The sequence below is a fragment of the Medicago sativa genome, chromosome 1, assembly GCF_051527215.1.
Source record: "Medicago sativa cultivar Bolivia chromosome 1, Bolivia_mono, whole genome shotgun sequence".
Classification (NCBI taxonomy): domain Eukaryota; kingdom Viridiplantae; phylum Streptophyta; class Magnoliopsida; order Fabales; family Fabaceae; genus Medicago; species Medicago sativa.
In genome coordinates this window covers 31,702,760-31,726,305 of record NC_140749.1, presented here as the reverse complement: position 1 = coordinate 31,726,305, position 23,546 = coordinate 31,702,760, and the positions used below count along the sequence as shown (strand labels likewise).

The following is a 23,546-nucleotide window of genomic DNA, read 5'->3' as shown; positions in this document are numbered from 1 at the left end:
TTTCATATTTTAAATCCATTCCATAAATCGTAAGAAAATCAATCATTTTTTTACATCAAACTTTCTTTATATCCAATATGATATATAATCTTTGGTTTTTGTGTGTATTTTTGAAATATATATAAATTGTATAAGATAACAAAAAATGAGAGAGAGAAATAAGAGTAATGATATATAAACACCTCTAATTTTCATATATTTATCCGACACATCAGTTTCTCTTTATCACTTTATTCTTATCACATGCTTAACATATATATTATATCTAATACATCATATTGTTTCTATTTCTTTCTTGTCAAATTGAGTTTTTAGTGTCTATAAAATATTTTCCAATAAACAATATGGTGTCACATACTTGTAAGAGGAGTGATGTTTTTTTTAGGGAAGAGGAGTGATATTTGTACAACCAATTTTATACAACTTTAGTGACAACTACTTTTCTCCTCTTTTTTATTGGACAAAAACAATGGAGAGAGAAAAAAAAAGAGATAGAATAAAAACACATGTGAGTATGAGAGAGAGGGTTGTTTCAAAAGTTGTAAAAAAAATAGATGTACAAACATAATTTATCTACTTGTAATGACACAAGGTGTATAGTCTAAAGGCAGAGTACATGAAATGGGAAGCAGCGAAGGTTTTAGTTCAATAATATTGAAAGATATATCATTTTAGAATGGACATAGTCATTAAATATTGCTTTACTCATTTTTTGAACTAATTTTAGATTGTCGCAGCTAGATTTTTTTTGTATTTAAAAGACAATTTGGGGAATCAAGACTTGATTTTTTTTAAGTTCTTTTAGAACGAATCAAGAGTTTTCTTTTTTAAACGATGATATGACTTGTGACAATCTGTAATTGTTTAAAAGTTTGAAAACTATAAATTTTCGTCCCACAAATTAAGGAAATATTTGAGACATAAATTGTTTTAAGTTTCTTTTAGGATATTGAGTTTGTGGTAGAGATATGATAATAGAACAAAATTGAATGAGGAAGAATTGGTTCTAAACTAATTCATACAGTTACTCTTATTATTGCATATTTAGTTCCTCATGAGGATATTGTTGTTTTTCCTCTCAATTATGTTAAGAAATTAATTCATATAGATCAAGCTCAACACCCTCAAGAATTATGGCATCTGGTGTCATAAAGAATTCATTGAAAAGAGAAATTTTATTTAGTGTAATTGAAATACTCTATTATAATAGTCATGATACTACTACTTTGCTAATTACATGAGCATCATCAAATTGAGGCGGCAGATCCAATTTGACTCGTTCTCAAACTTCTCACCCGAAATCAAATAAAACAAACATGGAAACGCAACCCAGATGAAGAGGAAACAAACATCATCATCATACGGTGAATGAGAGTTGGTAACAAGTTTGTTGCGGAACTTTTGAATGAAATTAGGGTTTTGAAATAAAATAGACCATGATTTACGAACGCAAGTAAATCGCTTGAGAGACTTAATAGGGAGTTTAGATAGAATACCGAATGCAAGATCCTCATGTATATAGCTGCTACTGCAACTAAACTTCTTCTGATTTGGAACCAAAGCCATAGATTGATTGAAAGAGTTGTGTAACACTTATGAAACATGAAGCGGCAAGAAAAGCGGAAAACCCCCTAAAATCGAACCCCCTTAAAAATCAATATTAATTTATAATACATGATAATTTATTATTTTTTTTTTGGGAAAGATTAATGCATTTCATTAGCTACCAAGTCGTTCCTTCAAAAAAAAAATTAGCTAACAAGTCGTAAATACAAAGCGGTACTCAAATAATTGGGGGCTAGCTTCCAACAAGTCGTCGAGCTAATTCATGAGCAATCTCGTTTGTTTATCTTTGGCTAACCTTCGAGTTATGTAAATAATACAATATTAATTTATTCAGATATTCAATAAGAATTTCATATTTTAAATACATTTTATATATTGCAAGAAAATCAATTATTTTATTACATGAAACTTTATTGATATCCAATATGATATTCTCTAAACTCCTGCATATATAATATGTAATATCCCTACCAACCGAGTTCTCACGAGAGTTTCTTTCTATCACAAGGTGTCAATTGTTTTTTTTAGATAGACGAAGTGGAAAAGTCATCATAAATTCACACACACAAGTAGTTGTGTCGGGGTTCGAACCCCAGTCATGACGTCCGACCTAACAATTTCGGCATTTTTGTCAGTTGAGCTAGTACTTATGAGACCAATTGAGTTTTTTAGTGTCTATAAAATATTTTCCGATAAACAATATGGTGTCACAAAAGTTTTCTAGTGAGAGAAATTTCAGCTTCTCTCTAAGTTTTCTTTCTCTTTCATTCATCGAGGAGGGGTGGTTTTAGGTCATTTTTTGACCTAGAATCACCCCTCTGCATCCTTTCTTCTCTTTCTTTCGATCTAAATAAGTGATTTTCACATATATCCAGTGTTTCCTTTTGTGTTTTTTCGTGATTTCGTTGTCTGAGTGTGGCATTCTGTTGTTCGTCATCTCGTGCGACACTGTTTGATTCTGCGTCTTGTTGCGGTGTTTCTTTGGTTTAGATCGAAAGATGAGCTTCAGTTAATCACATATTCAATCAACGATTTGGACGTCAACGTTACAGATACAGAAGCATGTGTATTCTGGTGATTCAGATTTTATCATATTATTTGTAGGCATTTTGCCGTTGTATAGTATTAACTTGGGTGTTGTGAGTTTGTTCGCGTATTCACCCTTTAAGTTTTTAGCGATCTTGATTATGATGTATTCTATTAATTTGAAAGAATGAATATTGTTTTATTTTTGTAAAAAAAAAAAAAAATGGTGTCATAAGGTTTATATAGTCTAAAGGCAGAGCACATTAAATGGGAAGCGGTTTTTAGCCATCAGATTGTTCACAAATATTTTTTTGGGTCATAACTCTGTGTCAATATAGGATACTTTGTTAGTTTTTTTTGTTTTTGAAAGGTGGATTCTTTGTTAGTAGGCAATACAATATGTTATCTTTGTTTTTTACAAGTTTATTGAATTTTACTGCTAAAAAATTTTTATTGAATTTTTTCTTGATCATAAAAGATTCATAGGATAATTAGTTTAATATCAATTTTTTTTTAAATTAGTTTAATATCAATTAAAATTGTGGAGAAAAAGTTGAATAATTTCAAGTAAACTAATTGTCAATAATAATATAAAAGGTTAATTGTTCAAATTGACCATGTAATATACGCGAAGTTTGAAAAATGATCGTGTAAAAATAAAAACACATATTTTACTCTAGTAATTTGAGATTCCTCATATATTTTTTTTTACTGTGTAGTATAAACGAAGTCTAGAAAAGTGATTTCGAAGTTTAATTTTTTTCATAATTTTTGCAAGCATGTTTAGGAAGTTAAAATACGGTTTTCCATGAAAATTAGAATTTGTTGCCAATAGAATGATTAATTATGAACTTTCGTTCTCAATAAATATGAACCTATGAAATAATTAAAGAGTAATTTGTCCCTCATTTAAAAAATCCAAAAATTCACGGTGAAGGTTCTTACAATATTTTAACGATGCCTACATAATTGGGAAACGACATTTGACCCGTGAGTATGTCGTTACTCCGAACAAAATTGCAATTTTACACATTTTGGTTGAAAAATTAAAATAAATTAAGGAGTCTTCAAAATGCTATAAAATTTTGAAGATCCTTTCTTTGTATTTTTAGGTCGAGATTTCCGTTGTTTTTTTTTTGTTGAGTTTTTTACACTTTAAAAATTCGTAATTAATTCATCCCTTGTTGGAAAATTCTAGTTTTTTTTGTGGAAGCCATATCTTATTCAACATGTCTGCAACAAATCATGAAAAAAATTAATCTCTAGGTCAGTTTTCTTGACTTCGCGTATATTATAATGTTAAAAATAATAGGAATAATATCAAATAAGAATAGATGTCACTTTGTTTAATGTGTTGATAATTTGATATTGAAGTTGCATTCATCCTTTTTTGGTTATCACAGGACATTCAGAGAAATGACTTAGCGGCCTATCATCACATCTTGCCACAAATAAGAACAACACATATCGAAAAGAGAGGCCAGGTACGTACATGGAGAGACGGTCGAGTACGTGTGCTAGGGTGGGAAGAGCAAGATCACAGAAAATGATAGTTGGTTATGCGAGATTGTGCTGCGTGAAGATGGAACAATCGAAATGTTAAGGGTGCACGTTCTTAGGAAGGAATGAACCAAACTTCAATACAACAGTAACTTGAAACTTCTAAGATGGAACTTGTTTATTTATAAAACATTTTTATCAAAGTATGTTTTTATAACTTCTAAAATTGTGTTTGTAATGACTATGATGACCATTTTTATGCTTTATTGTATAATTATTTAGCTTGCACTAACTATTACACAATCATTTGTGTGGTTTTACAATGGAAGACAACAATGCACAGTGGTTGAAATATTATTATTGCTATATTCCATTTGAGTCATTGCTTACTATTGCTCTACATGATCATTATATTGATCCCTCATTTATCTATTATATGGGTCAATTGGAAAGGAAGAAACTTTTAGTTTACCATAGTTTGAGCTGCAAGATTAACAGTCAAGAATTAGCCTTAAAATCTGCGAACTTGTTTACAACAAACTTGGAGTAAACTCCTGTACAGAAATATGCGACAGTTTGCAGATAGTTAGGTTCGGTTCAACAGCTGACACACAGTTTGGTTCAGTTCGCCATGCATACGTAGTTCAGTTCTTTAAAAACCAGTTCGGTTCGGCTAAAATGAAACATAAACAGATCAGTCTGGTACACAAGAATTAGACGAAAAGTGATAATTAACGCAATCTTGAATTTTTAAGACGATAACAACTAATAACTATACAAATTCTTCTAAAATTCAGAGTACAAGACTTATCCAATTTGAAGTTTAAGGTATAAAATATCAGCGATAATTCTTGTAATTGACAATATTAACATGCATATTTCACTATAAAATTATGTTCAACCATGTATTTTCATATGATGCCACAAAAGGAACAAAGTAAAACAAATTCTTCCAGCATTTAATACTTGTTACTACTTACAAAGCAGTTTTACATGTATGGCTGCAAAATGAGCTGACTTGTTATCAAATCCTCATATCAACAAAATAATATATTCTAGTTCTTCATGATATTAACATGTGAATCAAGAACTGTGTATCCATTTGTATAGTGGCATTTTCATTTCCGAGAGACAAAGTTACGAGTTCATGATCATTCACAACGAGTGCAATGCAAAAGGAAAATAGAGACTCAATGCATTACTGATTGGAATGACATATATCTCAGAAAACACGTTTTCAATATGAAAATTTTGGTCGTCCTGATGCATAATTTTCTCAGCATATGTAAGCATGTGCCTATCAGCCCCGCAACCATTTATGTTTCAACAGTATAAACAAATCAAACTTTTGCATCAAATATTCAGTTTTAATTGAAACAAATCGAGAAAAGATACTCAAGATAACATGGCAACTTCACATTAAAGGGAAAATATAAAAAACATGTGAACATGAGGCTACAACATGGCATAGAGAATCATGCTAACAAATCCTATGCATCTAATTGTCTATTTCTCCAATTGTACCAAAGTTTTTCTTGTAAGGTACGATTATACAATTCTCACTTTCTCCTTTAAAACCAATCTCCTCAATCACCTCAGTAGTTAAATTAAAACAAGCAACTTTACCATTTTTTTTACTTAAGAATATATTACCCTTCTTCAAAGGACCACATTCAATAGACCGCTCAATGCAAGACAAAGGACCACATTCGAAGAGTCTGGTCCATGATTCCTTGACACCGATTTCACCCAAAATTGATATGCTGAAAGACATGGTTTCAACAGAATCTGTTAGTAGTGCAATGTACCCATTTAACACCGTCAAACTAGAAAAATATTTAGCATGCCAATCTACAGGTGTAGTGAAAAAGACCTCATTGCTCAAGTTGAATGACACAACAGAAAATGTTTTACCATCCCAATCCCCAAACCAATGGCACATCCTATTAAAGTACACATTAGTGGGGTTAGAGTTTGGAATGGGCATATCAACAATTGGTCTTCTCCAGGAGTTACTTCTTAGGCTATATATCTCCCAGAACGGGTCAGGTGTCATAGGCAAATCTTCTTCCTGAGAATAACCATTGAATATAGGACGAAAACTTACATGTTGAATAACCTTGTAGTCATTTGTAACATGGTCATAACCAAATGCACAAAGATGAATGACATCATCAAAATTAGGTAGACACTCGGAAAGCCTGGGAGGAATGACCTTATTTTCACCGGTAGCAGGATTCCAAATTGCTACATTGCTAGGATCCAGATGGTCATATAAACAAAAAATGCCATTGATAGATGAACCTAAAACAAGATGAAAAGCATCATCAAATTGAGGCGGGAGATCCAATTTGACCTCGTTCTCAAACTTCTCACCCGAAATCGAATAAAACAAACTTGGAAGCACAGCCCAGATGAAGAGGAAAGACATATTATCATCATCATCATACGGTGAATGAGATTTGGTAACAAGATTGTTGCGGAAGTTTTGAATGAAATTAGGGTTTTGAAATAAAAGAGACCATGATTTACGAACGCAAGTAAATCGCTTGAGAGACTTAATAGGGAGTTTAGAGAGAATACCGAATGCAAGATCGTCATGTATATAGCTGCTACTGCAACTAAACTTCTTCTGATTTGGAACCAAAGCCATAGATTGATTGAAAGAGTTGTGTAACACTTGAACGAATGGAACAGAAAGCGGTAAAGAAAAGCGGAAAACCCCCTGAAATCGAACGTCCCTACCTACCACACCTGTGGGATGGTAATCATACCCCCTTCTTTCATTTCGTTTCTTTTCTTATAAGAAAAAATCAATATTAATTTATAATACATGCTAATTTCTTTATTTATTTTTGGGAAAGATTAGTGCATTTCATCATTAGCTAACAAGTCGTTCCTTAAAAAAAAAAATTAGTTAACAAGTCGTAAATACAAAGCGGTACTCAAATAATTGGTGGCTAGCTTCCAACAAGTCGTCGAGCTAATTCATGAGCAATCTCGTTTGTTTATCTCTGGCTAAATTTTACCTTTGAGTTATGTAAATATTAATTTATTCAGATATTCAATAAGCATTTCATATTTTAAATCCATTTTATATATTGCAAGAAAATCAATTATTTTATTACATGAAACTTTATTGATATCCAATATGATATTCTCTAAACTCCTGCATATGATATGTAATATCCCTACCAACCGAGTTCTCACGAGAGTTTCTTTCTATCACAAGGTGTCAATTGTCTTTTTTTAGATAGACGAAATGAAAAAGTCATCATAAATTCACACACACAAGTAGTTGTGTCGGGGTTCGAACCCAGTCATGACGTCCGGCCTAACAATTTCGGCATTTTTGTCAGTTGAGCTAGTACTTATGAGACCAATTGAGTTTTTAATGTCTATAAAATATTTTTCGATAAATATAGTGTCATAAAAGTTTTCTAGTGAGAGAAACTTCAGCTTCTCTCTAAGTTTTCTTTCACTTTCATTCATCGAGGAGGGGTGGTTTTAGGTCCTTTTTTGACCTAGAATCACCCCTCTGCATCCTTTCTTCCCTTTCTTTCGATCTAAATAAGTGATTTTCACATATATCCAGTTTTTTCGTGATTACGTTGTCTGAGTGTGGCGTTGTGTTGTTTGTCGTCTCGTGCGACACTGTTTGATTTTGCGTCTTGTTGCGGTGTTTCTTTGGTTTAGATTGAAAGATGAGCTTCAGTTAATCACATATTCAATCAACGATTTGGACGTCAACGTTACAGATTCAGAAGCATGTGTATTCTGGTGATTCAAATTTTATCATATTATTTGTAGGCATTTTGCCGTTGTATAGTATTAACTTAGGTGTTGTGAGTTTGTTCGCATATTCACCCTTTAAGTTTTTAGCGATCTTGATTATGATGTATTCTATTAATTTGAATGAATGAATATTGTTTTATTTTTGTAAAAAAAAAAATGGTGTCATAAGGTGTATATAGTCCAAAGGCAGAGCACATTAAATGGGAATCGGTTTTTAGCCATCAGATTGTTCCCAAATATTTTTTGGGTCATAACTCTGTCAATATAGGATACTTTGTTAGTTTTTTTTTTTGTTTTTGAAAGGTGGATTCTTTGTTAGTAGGCAATACAATATGTTATCTTTGTTTTTTACAAGTTTATTGAATTTTACTGCTAAAAAATTTTTATTGAATTTTTTCTTGATCATAAAATATTCATAGGATAATTAGTTTAATATCAATCTTTTTCTGAAATTAGCTTAATATCAATCAAAAGTGTGGAGAAAAAGTTGAATAATTTCAAGTAAACTAATTGTCAATAATAATATAAAAGGTTAGTTGTTCAAATTGACCATGTAATATACGCGAAGTTTGAAAAATGATCGTGTAAAAATAAAAACACATATTTTACTCTAGTAATTTGTGATTCCTCATATTTTTTTTACTGTGTAGTATAAGCGAAGTCTAGAAAAGTGATTTCAAAGTTTAATTTTTTTCATAATTTTTGCAAGCGTGTTTAGGAAGTCAAAATACGGTTTTCCATGAAAATTAGAATTTGTTGCCAATAGAATGATTAATTATGAACTTTCGTTCTCCATAATTATGAACCTATGAAATAATTCAAGAGTAATTTGTCCCTCATTTAAAAAATCCAAAAATTCACGGTGAAGGTTCTTACAATATACTAACGATGCCTACAGAATTGGGAAAAGATATATGACTCGTGAGTATGTCGTTAATCCGAACAAAATTGCAATTTTACACATTTTGGTTGAAAAATTAAAATAAATTAAGGAGTCTTCAAAATGCTATAAAATTTTGAAGATCCTTTCTTCGTATTTTTAGGTCGAGATTTCCGTTGTTTTTTTTTTTTTTTTGAGTTTTTGACACTTTAAAAATTCGTAATTAATTCATCCCTTGTTGGAAAATTCTAGTTTTTTTGTGGAAGCCATATCTTATTTAACATGTCTGCAACAAATCATGAAAAAAATTAATCTCTAGGTCAGTTTTCTTGACTTCGCATATATTATAATGTTAAAAATAATAGGAATAATATCAAATAAGAATAGAAGTCACTTTGTTTAATGTGTTGATAATTTGATATTGAAGTTGCATTCATCCTTTTTTGGTTATGACAGGACATTCAGAGCAATGACTTAGCAGCCTATCATCACATCTTGCCACAAATAAGCACAACACATATCGAAAAGAGAGGCCAGGTACGTACATGGAGAGACGGTCGAGTACGTGTGCTAGGGTGGGAAGAATTTTGTGGAAAGAGCAAGATCACAGAAAATGATAGTTGCTTATGCAAGATTGTGCTGCGTGAAGATGGAACCATCGAAATGTTAAGGGTGCACGTTGTTAGGAAGGAATGAACCAAACTTCAACACAACAGTACTGATGTTAACTTGAAACTTGTTTATTTTTATGAAGTGTGTTTTTATAACTTGCAAAATGGTTTCTGTAATGACTATGATGACCATTTTTATGACTTATTGTATAATTATTTAGCTTGCACTGACTATTACACAATCATTTGTGTGGTTTTACATTGGAAGACAACAATGCACAATGGTTGAAATATTATTATTGCTACATTCCCTTTGAGTCATTGCTTATTATTGCTCTACATGATCATTATATTGATCCCTCATATTTATCTATTATATGGGTCAATTGGAAAGGAAGAAACTTTTAGTTTACCATAGTTTGAGCTGCAAAATTAACAGTCAAGAATTAGCCTTAAAATCCCCGAACTTGTTTACAACAAACTTGGAGCAAACTCCCGAAAAGAAACATCCGACAGTTTGGTACGGTAAAATGGCTGACTCACAGTTTGGTTTGGTTCATCATGCATAAGTAGTTTGATTCTGTAACTATAAAAACAATTGGTTCAGTCTGGTACAAAAGAACTGTTTTTCCAGTTCAGTACGATTTTCTTACCGAACCAAACCACGAACAGTCCTAAAAGTGATAAATTAACACAATCTTGAAATTTTAAAAACGATAAACAAATGAGAACTAAAGAAATTCTTCTAAATTTGGGAGAACAAGACTTCTCCATAATTTACTATGAATCATGTTCAGCCAGAAGAAACACTAATTTAAATTCTTCCAGCATTTAATACTTGTTACTACTTGCAAAGCAGTTTTATATGTATGGGTACAAAATGAGCTGAACTGTGTATCCATTGATATAGTGGCATTTTCTCTTGCTAGAAACAAAGTTACAAGTTCATGACATTCACAGTGAGTGCAATGCAAAAGGAAAATACAGACGCAATGTACTGATTGGAACATATATCTCAGAAAACATCTTTTCAATATGACAATTTTGGTTGTCCAGATGCATAATTTTCTCAGCATATGTTTCAACAGTATAAACAAATAACACTTTTGCATCAAATATTCAGTCTTAACCGAAACAAATCGAGAAAAGATACTCAAGGTAACATGGTAACTTCACATTAAAGGGATAATATCAAAAACATGTGGACATGAGGTAACAACATGGCATAGAGAATCATGCTAACAAATCCTCAGCACAAAATCTAATGGGAAAGAATATTCACAGAAGAAGGTGCTGCAGTAAGTCTCTTTCACATCCCAACATAGTTAGATACGTAGAAGATCAAATAGATATCTGAGCAGTAATAATAAGCATAAGACTAGTGTTTTGATCATTTAGACCATGTTCCTTAGCTTCCATATGGTTTAGACCATCTTAAATATTACTAAAGCAAAAAACAAACATGAGCATACATAGATATCATGAGCAGAATGTATTAAAGTTTCCTGAAATATCTGGTACACGGAAGAGCTCGTCCATAAAAGGAGAACTAAATATCAATCCAACATGTCATAGAAAGAAAATAAGCATTAAAATAAAACCAGGGAAACCAAACAAGTACTACTTCCTATTGTTTAATAAAACGTTATGCTTTGACTACAAAACCAATTAATTGTCTATTTCTCCAATTGTACCAAAGTTTTTCTTGTAAGGTACGATTAGACAATTCTTACTTTCTCCTTTAAAATCAATCTCTTCAATCACTTCAGTAGTTAAATCAAAACAAGCTATTTTACCATTTTTTTGACTTAAGAATATTTTACCCTTCATCGAAACATCAAGAGACTGCTCAATACAAGGCATAGGACCAAATTCGAAGAGTTTAGTCCATGATTCCTTGACACCGATTTCACCCAAAATTGATATGCTGAAAGACATGGTAGCATAACAATCTGTTATTAGTGCAATGTACCCATTTAACACCGTTAAACTAGGAAAAGATCTACCATTCCAATCTACGGGTGTAGTGAAAAACACCTCATTGCTCAAGTTGAATGACACAACAGAAAATGTTTCACCTTCTGAATCCCCATACCAATGACACATCCCATTGAAGTACACATTAGTGATATTAGAGTCAGGAACCGGCATATCAACAACGGGTCTTCTCCAAGAGTTAGTTCTTAGGCTATATATCTCCCAGAACGGGTCAGGTGTCATTGGCAAATCTTCTTTCCGAATACGACCATCTAATATAGGACGAAAACTTACATGTTGAATAACCTTGTAGTCATTTGTAGCATGGTCATAACCAAATGCACGAAGATGAAAGTCAACGACAAAATTAGGCAGACACTCGGAAAGCCTTGGAGGAATGACCTTATTTTCTCCAGTAGCAGGGTTCCAAAGTGCTACTTTGCTATGATCCACAAGGTCATATAAACAAATAATGCCATTGATAGATGAACCTAAAACAAGATTAAAAGCATCATCAAATTGAGGCGGCAGATCCAATTTGACCTCGTTCTCAAACTTCTCACCCGAAATCGAATAAAACAAACTTGGAAGCACAGCCCAGATGAAGAGGAAAGACATATCATCATCATCATCATCATCATACGGTGAATGAGATTTGGTAACAAGATTGTTGCGGAAGTTTTGAATGAAATTAGGGTTTTGAAATAAAAGAGACCATGATTTACGAACGCAAGTGAATCGCTTGAGAGACTTAATAGGGAGTTTAGAGAGAATACCGAATGCAAGATCATCATGTATATAGCTGCTACTGCAACTAAACTTCTTCTGAGTTGGAACCAAAGCCATAGATTGATTGAAAGAGTTGTGGAACACTTTAACGAATGAAATGGAAGCGGCAAAGCAAATCGAACGTGCCTACGACACATGTGGGATGGTAATTATTATATAACCCCCTTCATTCATTTCTTTGTAAGAAAATGAATATTAATTTACAATACAATATTAATATTTTTAATATTCGATAAGCCCCCTCAAAAATAAATAACTAAGCATCTCATATTTTAAATCCCATTTTGTATATTGTAAGAAAATCAAATATTATTTTACATCAAACTTTTTTTTATATCCTATATGTTATTCTTTGGTTTTTTTTACAAAAATAAACGATATTCATTCATTCAAATCGATTGAGGACATCGATACGATACAATTCGAATGAGTGATTCTAGCTCAAAATTGACCATAAATTACCCTTCTTCGGAAGATTAAAAGAAGAAAAATTTTGACGGCTAGATTTCAAGATATTCTTTGGTTCTTGTGTGTATTTTTGAAAATATGTAAAAATTGTAAAAGATAACAAAAAATATCTTCGTAAGAAAATCAATATTAACTCGCTGTACAATATATATTATTTCATTTAGATATTCAATAAGCATTTCATATTTTAAATTCATTCCATAAATCGTAAGAAAATCAATCATTTTTTTACATCAAACTTTCTTTATATCCAATATGATATATATTCTTTGGTTTTTGTGTGTATTTTTTTAAATATATATAAATTGTATAAGATAACAAAAATGAGAGAGAGATAAGAGTAATGATATATAAACACCTCTAATTCTCATATATTTATTCGACACATCATATTCTCTTTATCACTTTATTCTTTTCACATGACTAACATATTATATCTAATACATCATTATTTCTATTTCTTTCTATCTCAAGGTGTCAAATTGAGTTTTTAGTGTCTATAAAATATTTTCCAATAAAAAACTAGCAACAAACCCATACTAGACACGGGCCCGTGCGTCGCACGGGTTAATTCGAAGTGGGGAGTATGCATCAAAGCGCATTGCAATACTATATGAATTGAGAAAATAAGGAAAAAAAACTAATGATAAAGCTGACGTTAATGGTAAAAGGGTAAATTACTTTGACTTCTCTTGAGATTTATTTAAATAATACAAGTACCCCTTCTAATTTTCCAAACACATCAACCCACTTGGTTTGACCTAGTGGTATTTGCTTGGGACCTGTGAGTGTGCTCTTCTTCGAGGTCTCAGGTTCGATTCTTCGATTCTCACCGGCGTCAATTTTGATGGGCTAATTTTTTTTTCCCGTTCTACAATACCAATGCAACATTAATGTTATTTTTTTTATAACCTCAACTATTTAATACTCTCTCTTCTTTCAATTCTTTCATTTATCTTTCCCATATTATTTATTAAGGACAATTTTGTAAAACAACTTATAATATCTCTTCTCCACACAATATTAATTGCATTTCTTAATATGTGTGAAATGCCCAAAACGCATACAATTTGAGACGGAGGGTGTACAATTTAATTTCAGTCATTTTGGTTTGTTTGTATCTGTTTTATCTTTTCACAATTAAGGTAAATGAGATTTTTTTTTTCTTGATTTGTTTGTATCTGTTTTCTCATTTCAAAATTAAGTTAAATGAGTTTTTTTTTCTTTCTCTCGATCGGGAAACAATAACAACATTTATTTTTACCACCAAATAGAATCAAACATCGACAATTACAGAAGACATCAAATGTGAATATAGAAATGAGAAGACTTTTGGTGGATAGACATTGTGGTTGATCGATGAAAAGGAAATAATCTTCGATATATCTATTTTATTACATTAGAGTTTAAAAATTGAACCACTTTGACTGAGGAACAATAAGTTGAGAAACATCACCAAGTGAAAAATGGTCGAAAATTAAATGAGTTCATACTCATATGAAGAAATTAATTGCTCAAAATAAATGAAATTAACAAAGTTTAAACCATGTTATAATATAAGAGAAGTGCTTGTCAATTTGATAAAAAAAAAAATATATGGGAGATTAGTGTTTAGTTTAAAAAATAGAGCAGGTGTTTGTGTTATTTAAGAAGACCTTAAAGGAGGTTAGTGTAATTTGTCCATGATAAAATCATTGAAGTAATTGTTATTAAATATTATGAAGTGGTAAACTAAAAATATGTAGAAATATTTAAAATAGTAAAGATTTCATTATTGATAAAGATGTCGTTATGAGTCCCGTGTATGAATTGCACAACAATATTATTTAGTGACTCGTTTATCATGTTTTCAGTGTTTTTATAGTCATTTTCTAAAAGAGATAATAAAAAAAAATTTTGAAGGAAAAAAAATATAATTATTAATAATCTACAACAATAAAAAAAAATTATAAGATAACATGGTGGCCTGACTTCTTTGATTCTTTGTTGTTTTTAAATATGTTGAGATATGCAGGTTTCAAAATGTATTTTTTTTTTTGTCTACACTCTGTTTCTTCAAGCTCGAAAGAGCTTTTATGCTTGTTGATTTGTTTAAGGAGTTGTTGGCACTTGGATTTTGATATCGTGCTGACGGTCGATCCATTAATTATTTTTCGTAGAGGTTTACTTTTAATTTTTTTTTTGTAACCTGGTTTCGCGCTCGTGTACAGTTTCCTTGTTGATTAATGTATTTTTGTTATGATAGATTTGGGTGGATCCACTTGGTCTGATTTATTATGTGGTATCCCCGATTTGGTTTGTACCTGAGTGATGAGTCTATATTTAGTCTATTTTTATGCGTTATTTAGTTTCGTTTTAATTAGATTTAGTTTTATTTTATTTAAATATTATTTCCTTTTTGAGCTAGTTTACTACAAATTGCATATTTTATATTTTAGGAACGAATATATGATGGAAGGTGTCTTGGAGCAAAAGAAAGGAGTCTGAAGCTGATTTGGAGCAAAAATACGAAAGATTCGGAACAAAAATATAAAGCCCCCAAGTCAGAAGCTTGGCACGGCCCGTGCCAATATGTGGCACGGCCGTGCCACCTCACAGAAGGCCTTTTGCTGCTTTTTCTTCGGGCCCAAGTTACTCTGTTGTAGTTTAACTGATTAGCCCTTATAGTTGCTTAGATTTTAAGTCAATTGTAAAGCTATAAATAGAGTAGCACTCCATCATAAACATTCATCTTTTGTTCTTGCAATAAAAGTTCACTTTTACTTTAATTGTTATTTTATATTCTTCTTCTTCTTCTCCTTCTTCTCTATGTCTACAATAAACGTTAGTGAGTAGACTATTCATGTTACTTTTGTTTAATGTGTTGATAATTTGATATTTCAGTTGCATTCATCCTTTTTTTTTGTGGTTATGACAGGACATTCAGAGCAATGACTTAGCAGCCTATCATCACATCTTGCCACAAATAAGCACAACACATATCGAAAAGAGAGGCCAAGTACGTACATGGAGAGATGGTCGAGTACGTGTGCTAGGGTGAGAAGATTTTTGTGGAAAGAGCAAGATCACAGAAAATGATAGTTGCTTATGCGAGATTGTGCTGCGTGAAGATGGAACCATCGAAATGTTAAGGGAAGGAATGAACCAAACTTCAACACAACAGTACTGATGTTAACTTGAAGCTTGTTTATTTTTACGAAGTGTGTTTTTATAACTTGCAAAATGGTTTCTGTAATGACTATGATGACCATTTTTATGACTTATTGTATAATTATTTAGCTATTACACAATCATTTGTGTGGTTTTACATTGGAAGACAACAATGCACAATGGTTGAAATATTATTATTGCTACATTCCGTTTGAGTCATTGCTTACTATTGCTTTACATTATCATTATATTGATCCCTCATTTATCTATTATATGGGTCAATTGGAAAGGAAGAAACTTTTAGTTTACCATAGTTTGAGCTGCAAGATTAACAGTCAAGAATTAGCCTTAAAATCCCCGAACTTGTTTACAACAAACTTGGAGCAAACTCCCGAAAAGAAACATCCGACAGTTTGTAGATAGTTTGGTACGGTAAAATGGCTGACACACAGTTTGGTTTGGTTCATCATGCATAAGTAGTTTGATTCTGTAACTATAAAAACAATTGGTTCAGTCTGTTAAAAAAGAACTGTTTTTCCAGTTCAGTACGATTTTCTTACCGAACCAAACCACGAACAGTCCTAAAAGTGATAATTAACGCAGTCTTGAATTTTAAAAAACGATAAACAAACGAGAACTAAAGAAAATCTTCTAAATTTGGGAGAACAAGACTTCTCCATATTTTACTATGAATAATGTTCAGCCATGTATTTTTATATGATGCCACAGAAGGAACAAACTAATTTAAATTCTTCCAGCATTTAATACTTGTTACTACTTGCAAAGCAGTTTTACATGTATGGCTACAAAATGAGCTGACTTGTTATCAGATCATCATATCAACAAAATAATCTATTCCAGTTCTTCATAATATTACCATGTGAATCAAGAACTGTGTATCCATTGATGTAGTGGCATTTTATCTTGCTAGAGACAAAGTTACGAGTTCATGATCATTCACAAGTGCAATGCAAAAGGAAAATAGAGACGTAATGTCTATCAATGACTATTTTGGTTGTACAGATGTATAATTTTCTCAGCATATGTAAGCATGTGCCTATCAACCCTGCAACCATTTATGTTTCAACAGTATAAACAAATCACACTTTTGCATCAAATATTCAGTCTTAATCGAAACAAATCGAGAAAAGATACTCAAGGTAACTTCACATTAAAGGGAAAATATCAAAAACATGTGGACACGAGGTAACAACATGGCATAGAGAATCATGCTAACAAATCCTCAATACAAAATCTAATGGGAAAGAATATTCACAGAAGAAGGTGCTGCAGTAAGTCTCTTTCACTTACCAACATAGTTAGATACGTAGAAGATCAAATAGCTATCTGATCAGTGATAATAAGCATAAGACTAGTGAGTATCTTAAATATTACTCAAGCAAAAAACAAACATGAGCATACATAGATATCATGAGCAGAATGTATTAAAGTTTCCTGAAATATCTGGTACACGGAAGAGCTCGTCCATAAAAGGAGAACTAAATATCAATCCAACATGTCATAGAAAGATAATAAGCATTAAAATAAAACCAGGGAAACCAAACAAGTACTACTTCCTATTGTTTAATAAAACGTTATGCTTTGACTACAAAACCAATTAATTGTCTATTTCTCCAATTGTACCAAAGTTTTTCTTGTAAGGTACGACTAGACAATTCTTACTTTCTCCTTTAAAATCAATCTCTTCAATCACTTCAGTAGTTAAATCAAAACAAGCTATTTTACCATTTTTTTGACTTAAGAATATTTTACCCTTCATCCAAACATCAAAAGACCGCTCAATACAAGACATGGGACCAAATTCAAAGAGCTTAGTCCATGATTCCTTGACACCGATTTCACCCAAAATTGATATGTTGAAAAGCTTGTTATCATAACAATCTGTTATCAGTGCAATGTACCCATTCAACACCATCAATTTAGAAAAAGATCTGGCATGCCAAACTACGGGTGTAGTGAAAAACACCTCATTGCTCAAGTTGAATGACACAACAGAAAATGTTTCACCTTCTGAATCCCCATACCAATGACACATCCCATTGAAGTACACATTAGTGATATTAGAGTCAGGAACCGGCATATCAACAACGGGTCTTCTCCAAGAGTTAGTTCTTAGGCTATATATCTCCCAGAACGGGTCAGGTGTCATTGGCAAATCTTCTTTCCGAATACGACCATCTAATATAGGACGAAAACTTACATGTTGAATAACCTTGTAGTCATTTGTAGCATGGTCATAACCAAATGCACGAAGATGAAAGTCATCGACAAAATTAGGCAGACACTCGGAAAGCCTTGGAGGAATGACCTTATTTTCTCCAGTAGCAGGGTTCCAAAGTGCTACTTTGCTACGATCCAAAAGGTCATATAAACAAAAAATGCCATTGATAGATGAACCTAAAACAAGATTAAAAGCATCATCAAATTGAGGCGGCAGATCCAATTTGACCTCGTTCTCAAACTTCTCACCCGAAATCGAATAAAACAAACTTGGATGCACAGCCCAGATGAAGAGGAAAGACATATCATCATCATCATCATCATCATCATACGGTGAATGAGATTTGGTAACAAGATTGTTGCGGAAGTTTTGAATGAAATTAGGGTTTTGAAATAAAAGAGACCATGATTTACGAACACAAGTAAATCGCTTGAGAGACTTAATAGGGAGTTTAGAGAGAATACCGAATGATGATACCGAATGCAAGATCGTCATGTATATAGCTGCTACTGCAACTAAACTTCTTCTGATTTGGAACCAAAGCCATAGATTGATTGAAAGAGTTGTGGAACACTTGAACGAATGAAATGGAAGCGGCAAAGCAAATTGAACGTGCCTACGACACATGTGGGATGGTAATTATTATTATACCCCCTTCTTTCATTTCTTTGTAAGAAAATGAATATTAATTTACAATACAATATTAATATTTTTAATATTCAATAAGCCTCCTCAAAAATAAATAACTAAGCATCTCATATTTTAAATCCATTTCGTATATTGTAAGAAAATCAAATATTATTTTACATCAAACTTTTTTTTTTATATCCTATATGTTATTCTTTGGTGTTTTTTACAAAAATAAACGATATTCATTCATTCAAATCGATAGAGTACATCGATACGATATAAATTCAAAGTCATTAAAAACAAAAAGGATAAACTTGTAAACAAACTCACATCATCTATGCTATTAATTAATAGCATAAAATAGCAGAGTATATATGCCTACAAATATGATTAAATTAAAGTTTCTGGAATATTCATGTCTCTGGATCTACAATGTTAACGACACCAAAATCATTGATTGGATCTGCACATGCTCAAAGCTAATTTCTCAACCTGAATCAAATAAACAACGCACTAAGACGGAAACAAAACCACACTGCACAATGACGAGAAATCAAAATAAACAAAGTCGTGCAAAGACGACGAAAGAAAACTAAAAATACGTGGATATCACTTATTTAACTATAGCTTAAGGAAAAACAATTTGAATGAGTGACTCTTGATCAAAATTGACCTTAAATTACCCTTCTTCAGAAGATAAAAAGAAGAAAAATTGTGACGACTAGATTTCAAGATATTCTTTGATTCTTGTGTGTATTTTTGAAAATATGTAAAAATTGTAAAAGATAACAAAAAATTTCTTTGTAAGAAAATCAATATTAACTTGCTGTACAATATATATTATTTCATTTAAATATTCAATAAGCATTTCATATTTTAAATCCATTCCAGAAATCGTAAGAAAATCAATCATTTTTTTACATCAAGCTTTCTTTATATCCAATATGATATATATTCTTTGGTTTTTGTGTGTATTTTTGAAATATATATATAAATTGTATAAGATAACAAAAATGAGAGAGAAATAAGAGTAATGATATATAAACACACCTAATTCTCATATATTTATCCGACACATCAGTTTCTCTTTATCACTTTATTCTTATCACATGACTAACATTATTATATCTAATACATCATTGTTTCTATTTCTTTCTATCTCAAGGTGTCAAATTGAGTTTTTAGTGTCTATAAAATATTTTCCAATAAACAATATGGTGTCACATACTTGTAATGTCACAAGGTGTATAGTCTAAAGGCAGAGTACATGAAATGGGAAGCAGAGAAGGTTTTAGTTCAATAATATTGAAAGATATATCATTTTAGAATGGACAAAGTCATTAAATATTGCTTTATTCATTTTTTGAACTAATTTTAGATTGTCGCAACTAGATTTTTTTTGTATTTACAAGACAATTTGGGGAATCATGACATGAATTTTTTTAAGTTCTTTTAGAACGAATCAAGAGTTATCTTTTTTAAACGATAATATGACTTGTGACAATCTGTTTTTTTTTTTTTTTGAAACAGCAAAATATTATTAGCTAAGTTAGCACAAGAAGCGCGAACCCGCATAGGAGGAAAAAGAGTACAAAGAGAGGGCCTTATAACAAACACCACTCTCCCAAATAACACTCGATAAAAAAAACCATAAAAACAAGCATCCTAAAAACAAGGAGCGACCCAACAATACAAACAAACACCTAAAAACATAGAGCAGGCACCACAAAACAAACATCCCAGCACAGCTGCAGACTCGCACCGCAAAGACAGGCAGCCAATCATGCTGCTGCTAGCAGAAAAAACCTGCAGACAGACCCCACACAGTCTCTGCACACCAGCAAAAAACCTTCCAAGCAGCGAGGGAAAACCACAAGCAACAGCCCTATACACACACCAACTGCTCTCTAGCCCGACACCATCAAACAACCACCAAAATGGATCATCCACGCAAGCAAAACCGAGGGTTCCAACACCATTCGTAGAACAAGCAAACCTCAATTTTCAATCTAGACAAAGCCCATTGCCAAGACAATACTTTAAGTTGATCCACCAACTCCGCCACCTCCACCGACTTATCATTAAAAATCCTATCATTCCTTTCCAAACACCCCAAACCACCGCATGCCAAATCAACCATGCCGCACGTCTAAGTTTCCTCAAACCCACTCCTCTAGTCCAACAAAGAGCATGAATGAATAAATTGGGGGGTGTAATGAGACTAAAATCCAACCACCTCATTACCTCCTTCCAAACTTTAGAGACCCAATCACAATGAAGAAAGAGATGAGTTACCGATTCCTCGCCACCCCCACAAAACCACACCTTTTAGATTCCTCCACCCCCAAAAGGCTTCTCTTATCAAGATTGATTTTTGTCAGAATCCTACCAAGCAACATCGTCCACGAGAAGGCCAACACCTTTCCCGGAGCTTTAGACCTCCAAATCGCCCGGAAAATCACCTTTTCCACCTCGTTTAAGGGAACCTCAACGTTAAAATGATCAAGAAGCAAAGTGTAGCATGACTTAACGGAGAAACCACCCTCTATATCCGGTTTCCAAACCCACGAGTCCGCTCTATCCCCCAAAACCTTCCCCTCCAACCGAGCCAAGAGGTCCACAACAAGCTCCTTCTCCCACTCAAACAACTCCCTTCGCCAAACGAACCTCCACCCCCCTCCACCATAGAGCACAAATTCCCCACCAACTCTTCTTGGTCAAGCGTTAAGGAAAAAATACAAGGAAAAACCTCCATCAAAGTCACACTTGTCACCCATGTATCCTTCCAAAAGAACGTGTTCATACCATCACCCACTTTCCTCTCCAACTCCCTATAAATCCACCGGACATCCCCCATCCCCTCTAACCCCATGACATCTTTCCACCAACGTGAAGATTGAGACCCCCACACCTCGCCATCCCTTCTACTTCTATAACCAACCGAAGGCCCATATAAATCTTCAAGGACATCCTTCCACAAAGCCGAATCATCTTCAATGATGCGCCACCACCATTTAGCTAAAAGGTTAACATTTACCAACTTAATATCTCTCACCCCTAGCCCACCTTTACTTCTTGGTTGACAAACCTTCCTCCACTTAACCCAAGCAATCTTCTTAAGCCCCCCAACACCTCCACAAAGGAACCTTCTTTGGATGCCTTCCACCTATTTAATAACCTTCATCGGCATCTTTAAGAAAGAAAGATAGAAAATAGGTATAGAATTAATCACCTAATTTAAGAGGACAATGCGACCCCCTAAACTAATATACCTATTTCCCCAAGAGCTTAATTTAGCACTAATCCGCTCCAAAATCGGTTCCCACGTTGACAACTTCTTCGGATTTGCACCAACCGGAAGCCCCGAATACATAAAAGGAACCACACCTACCCTACAATTAAGAAACGTTGACGCCATCTCCAAAAAATCCGCCGATACATTCACGCCCATGAGACAACTTTTATGGAAATTAACTTTTAGCCCCGAAACCATCTCAAACCCCCCTCAACAACGCCCTTGGCGTCCAAAGGTTCTCAATATAAGCTTCACCAATGCACAAGGTATCATCCGCATATTGAAGGTGGGAGATAACCTTACCTCGACTCTTAACTTCAAACCCCTTAAAAAGATTTTGATTGACCGCATTCTCCATGAGACCACTAAAACCTTCCACCACCAATAAGAAAAGGAAGGGGGCTAACGGGTCTCCTTGCTTGAGACCCCTCTTGATATTGATTTCTTCGGTAGGACTCCCATTCACAAGGATATACATACTACCCCCAAAGACACACGCCTTCATCCAAGCGATCCACTTCCGCACAAAGCTAACCCTCCTAAGCATATACTCCAAAAAAACTCCAATGCACCGAATCGTAGGCTTTCTCAAAGTCCACCTTTAGAATAAGGCACTCTCGGTTCTGTAACCTCGCAACCTCAACCACCTCATTAACAATCATGACCCCATCCACCAATTACCTACCATTTAAGAATGCTGATTGAGCTTTGAAAATCACCGAATTCATCACTTTAGAAAGCCTACCGGCCAACACCTTAGCAAGAATCTTATACAAACAACCCAACAACGAAATATGTCTAAATTCCTTAAGAGAAGAAGGACTTTTCAGCTTTGGAATGAGCGTGACAAAATAAGATAAAAGACACCTTAGGAGCTCTTCGTTACCATGGAATTGGTCAAAGAATATCCTAACCTCATTTTTCATAAGATACCAAAATTCTTTAAAGAAAGCAAAATTAAAACCATCTGGACCGGGACACTTATCCCCATCACTTTCCTTAACAACCAACTCAATCTCCTCCATAGAGAATGGGGACACAAGAAAGGCATTGTCGACTTCGGATATCGAGGCAAAATTAACCCCATCCAACTTCGGTCTTTCCCACTCTGAACAAGCCACATGACTCTTAAAATAATCCACCACCACTTTTCTAATCTCATTCACACCAAACACCCATTCATTATTCACCTTAAGCACCTTAATCCCATTCCTATACATTCTACTTTTCACACAACTATGGAAGTACTTGGAATTAGCATCCCCCTCTTTGAGCCATTTGGACTTAGATCTTTGAATAAGCAAGGTCTCTTTACTTTTCCAAAGCCTCCAAAGTTCCTCAAACTTTTGTTTCCTACCGTCCACCTCTTGATTTGTTAAAAGACCACCATCACATTTTCGGTCAAGCATCTCAATCTCCTCCCTCAACAAAGCTAGGCACATGTCAACATTACCGTATTCGACCCTATTCCATTCTCGAATATCACCCTTAAGCCCTTTCAACTTCCCTTTTAAAACAAACCCCATCCAGCCACTCCTCCCATACTTCCTCCAAGCCTCTTCCACCACACCCTAAAATTTCCGGTTCTCCAACCAATGATTTTTAAAGCGAAAAGGT

General features: G+C 33.4%; 3 protein-coding genes across 3 annotated transcripts; all 3 read right to left on the bottom strand.

The window, feature by feature from the left end:
• Window positions 1-5,458: 5,458 nt before the first annotated feature.
• Window positions 5,459-6,838, bottom strand: LOC146954320 (F-box/kelch-repeat protein At3g06240-like). The gene has a single exon (XM_085715802.1). The coding sequence runs from the start codon at window positions 6,743-6,745 to the stop codon at window positions 5,591-5,593; it is 1,155 nt and encodes a 384-aa protein (XP_085571928.1). The 5' UTR covers window positions 6,746-6,838; the 3' UTR covers window positions 5,459-5,590.
• Window positions 6,839-11,046: 4,208 nt separating this feature from the next.
• Window positions 11,047-12,226, bottom strand: LOC146954319 (F-box/kelch-repeat protein At3g06240-like). The gene has a single exon (XM_085744377.1). The coding sequence runs from the start codon at window positions 12,199-12,201 to the stop codon at window positions 11,047-11,049; it is 1,155 nt and encodes a 384-aa protein (XP_085600503.1). The 5' UTR covers window positions 12,202-12,226.
• Window positions 12,227-17,380: 5,154 nt separating this feature from the next.
• Window positions 17,381-18,499, bottom strand: LOC146954318 (F-box/kelch-repeat protein At3g06240-like). Its single transcript, XM_085744368.1, has one exon. It carries the CDS (start codon window positions 18,497-18,499, stop codon window positions 17,381-17,383), a length of 1,119 nt encoding a protein of 372 aa, XP_085600494.1.
• Window positions 18,500-23,546: the final 5,047 nt, after the last annotated feature.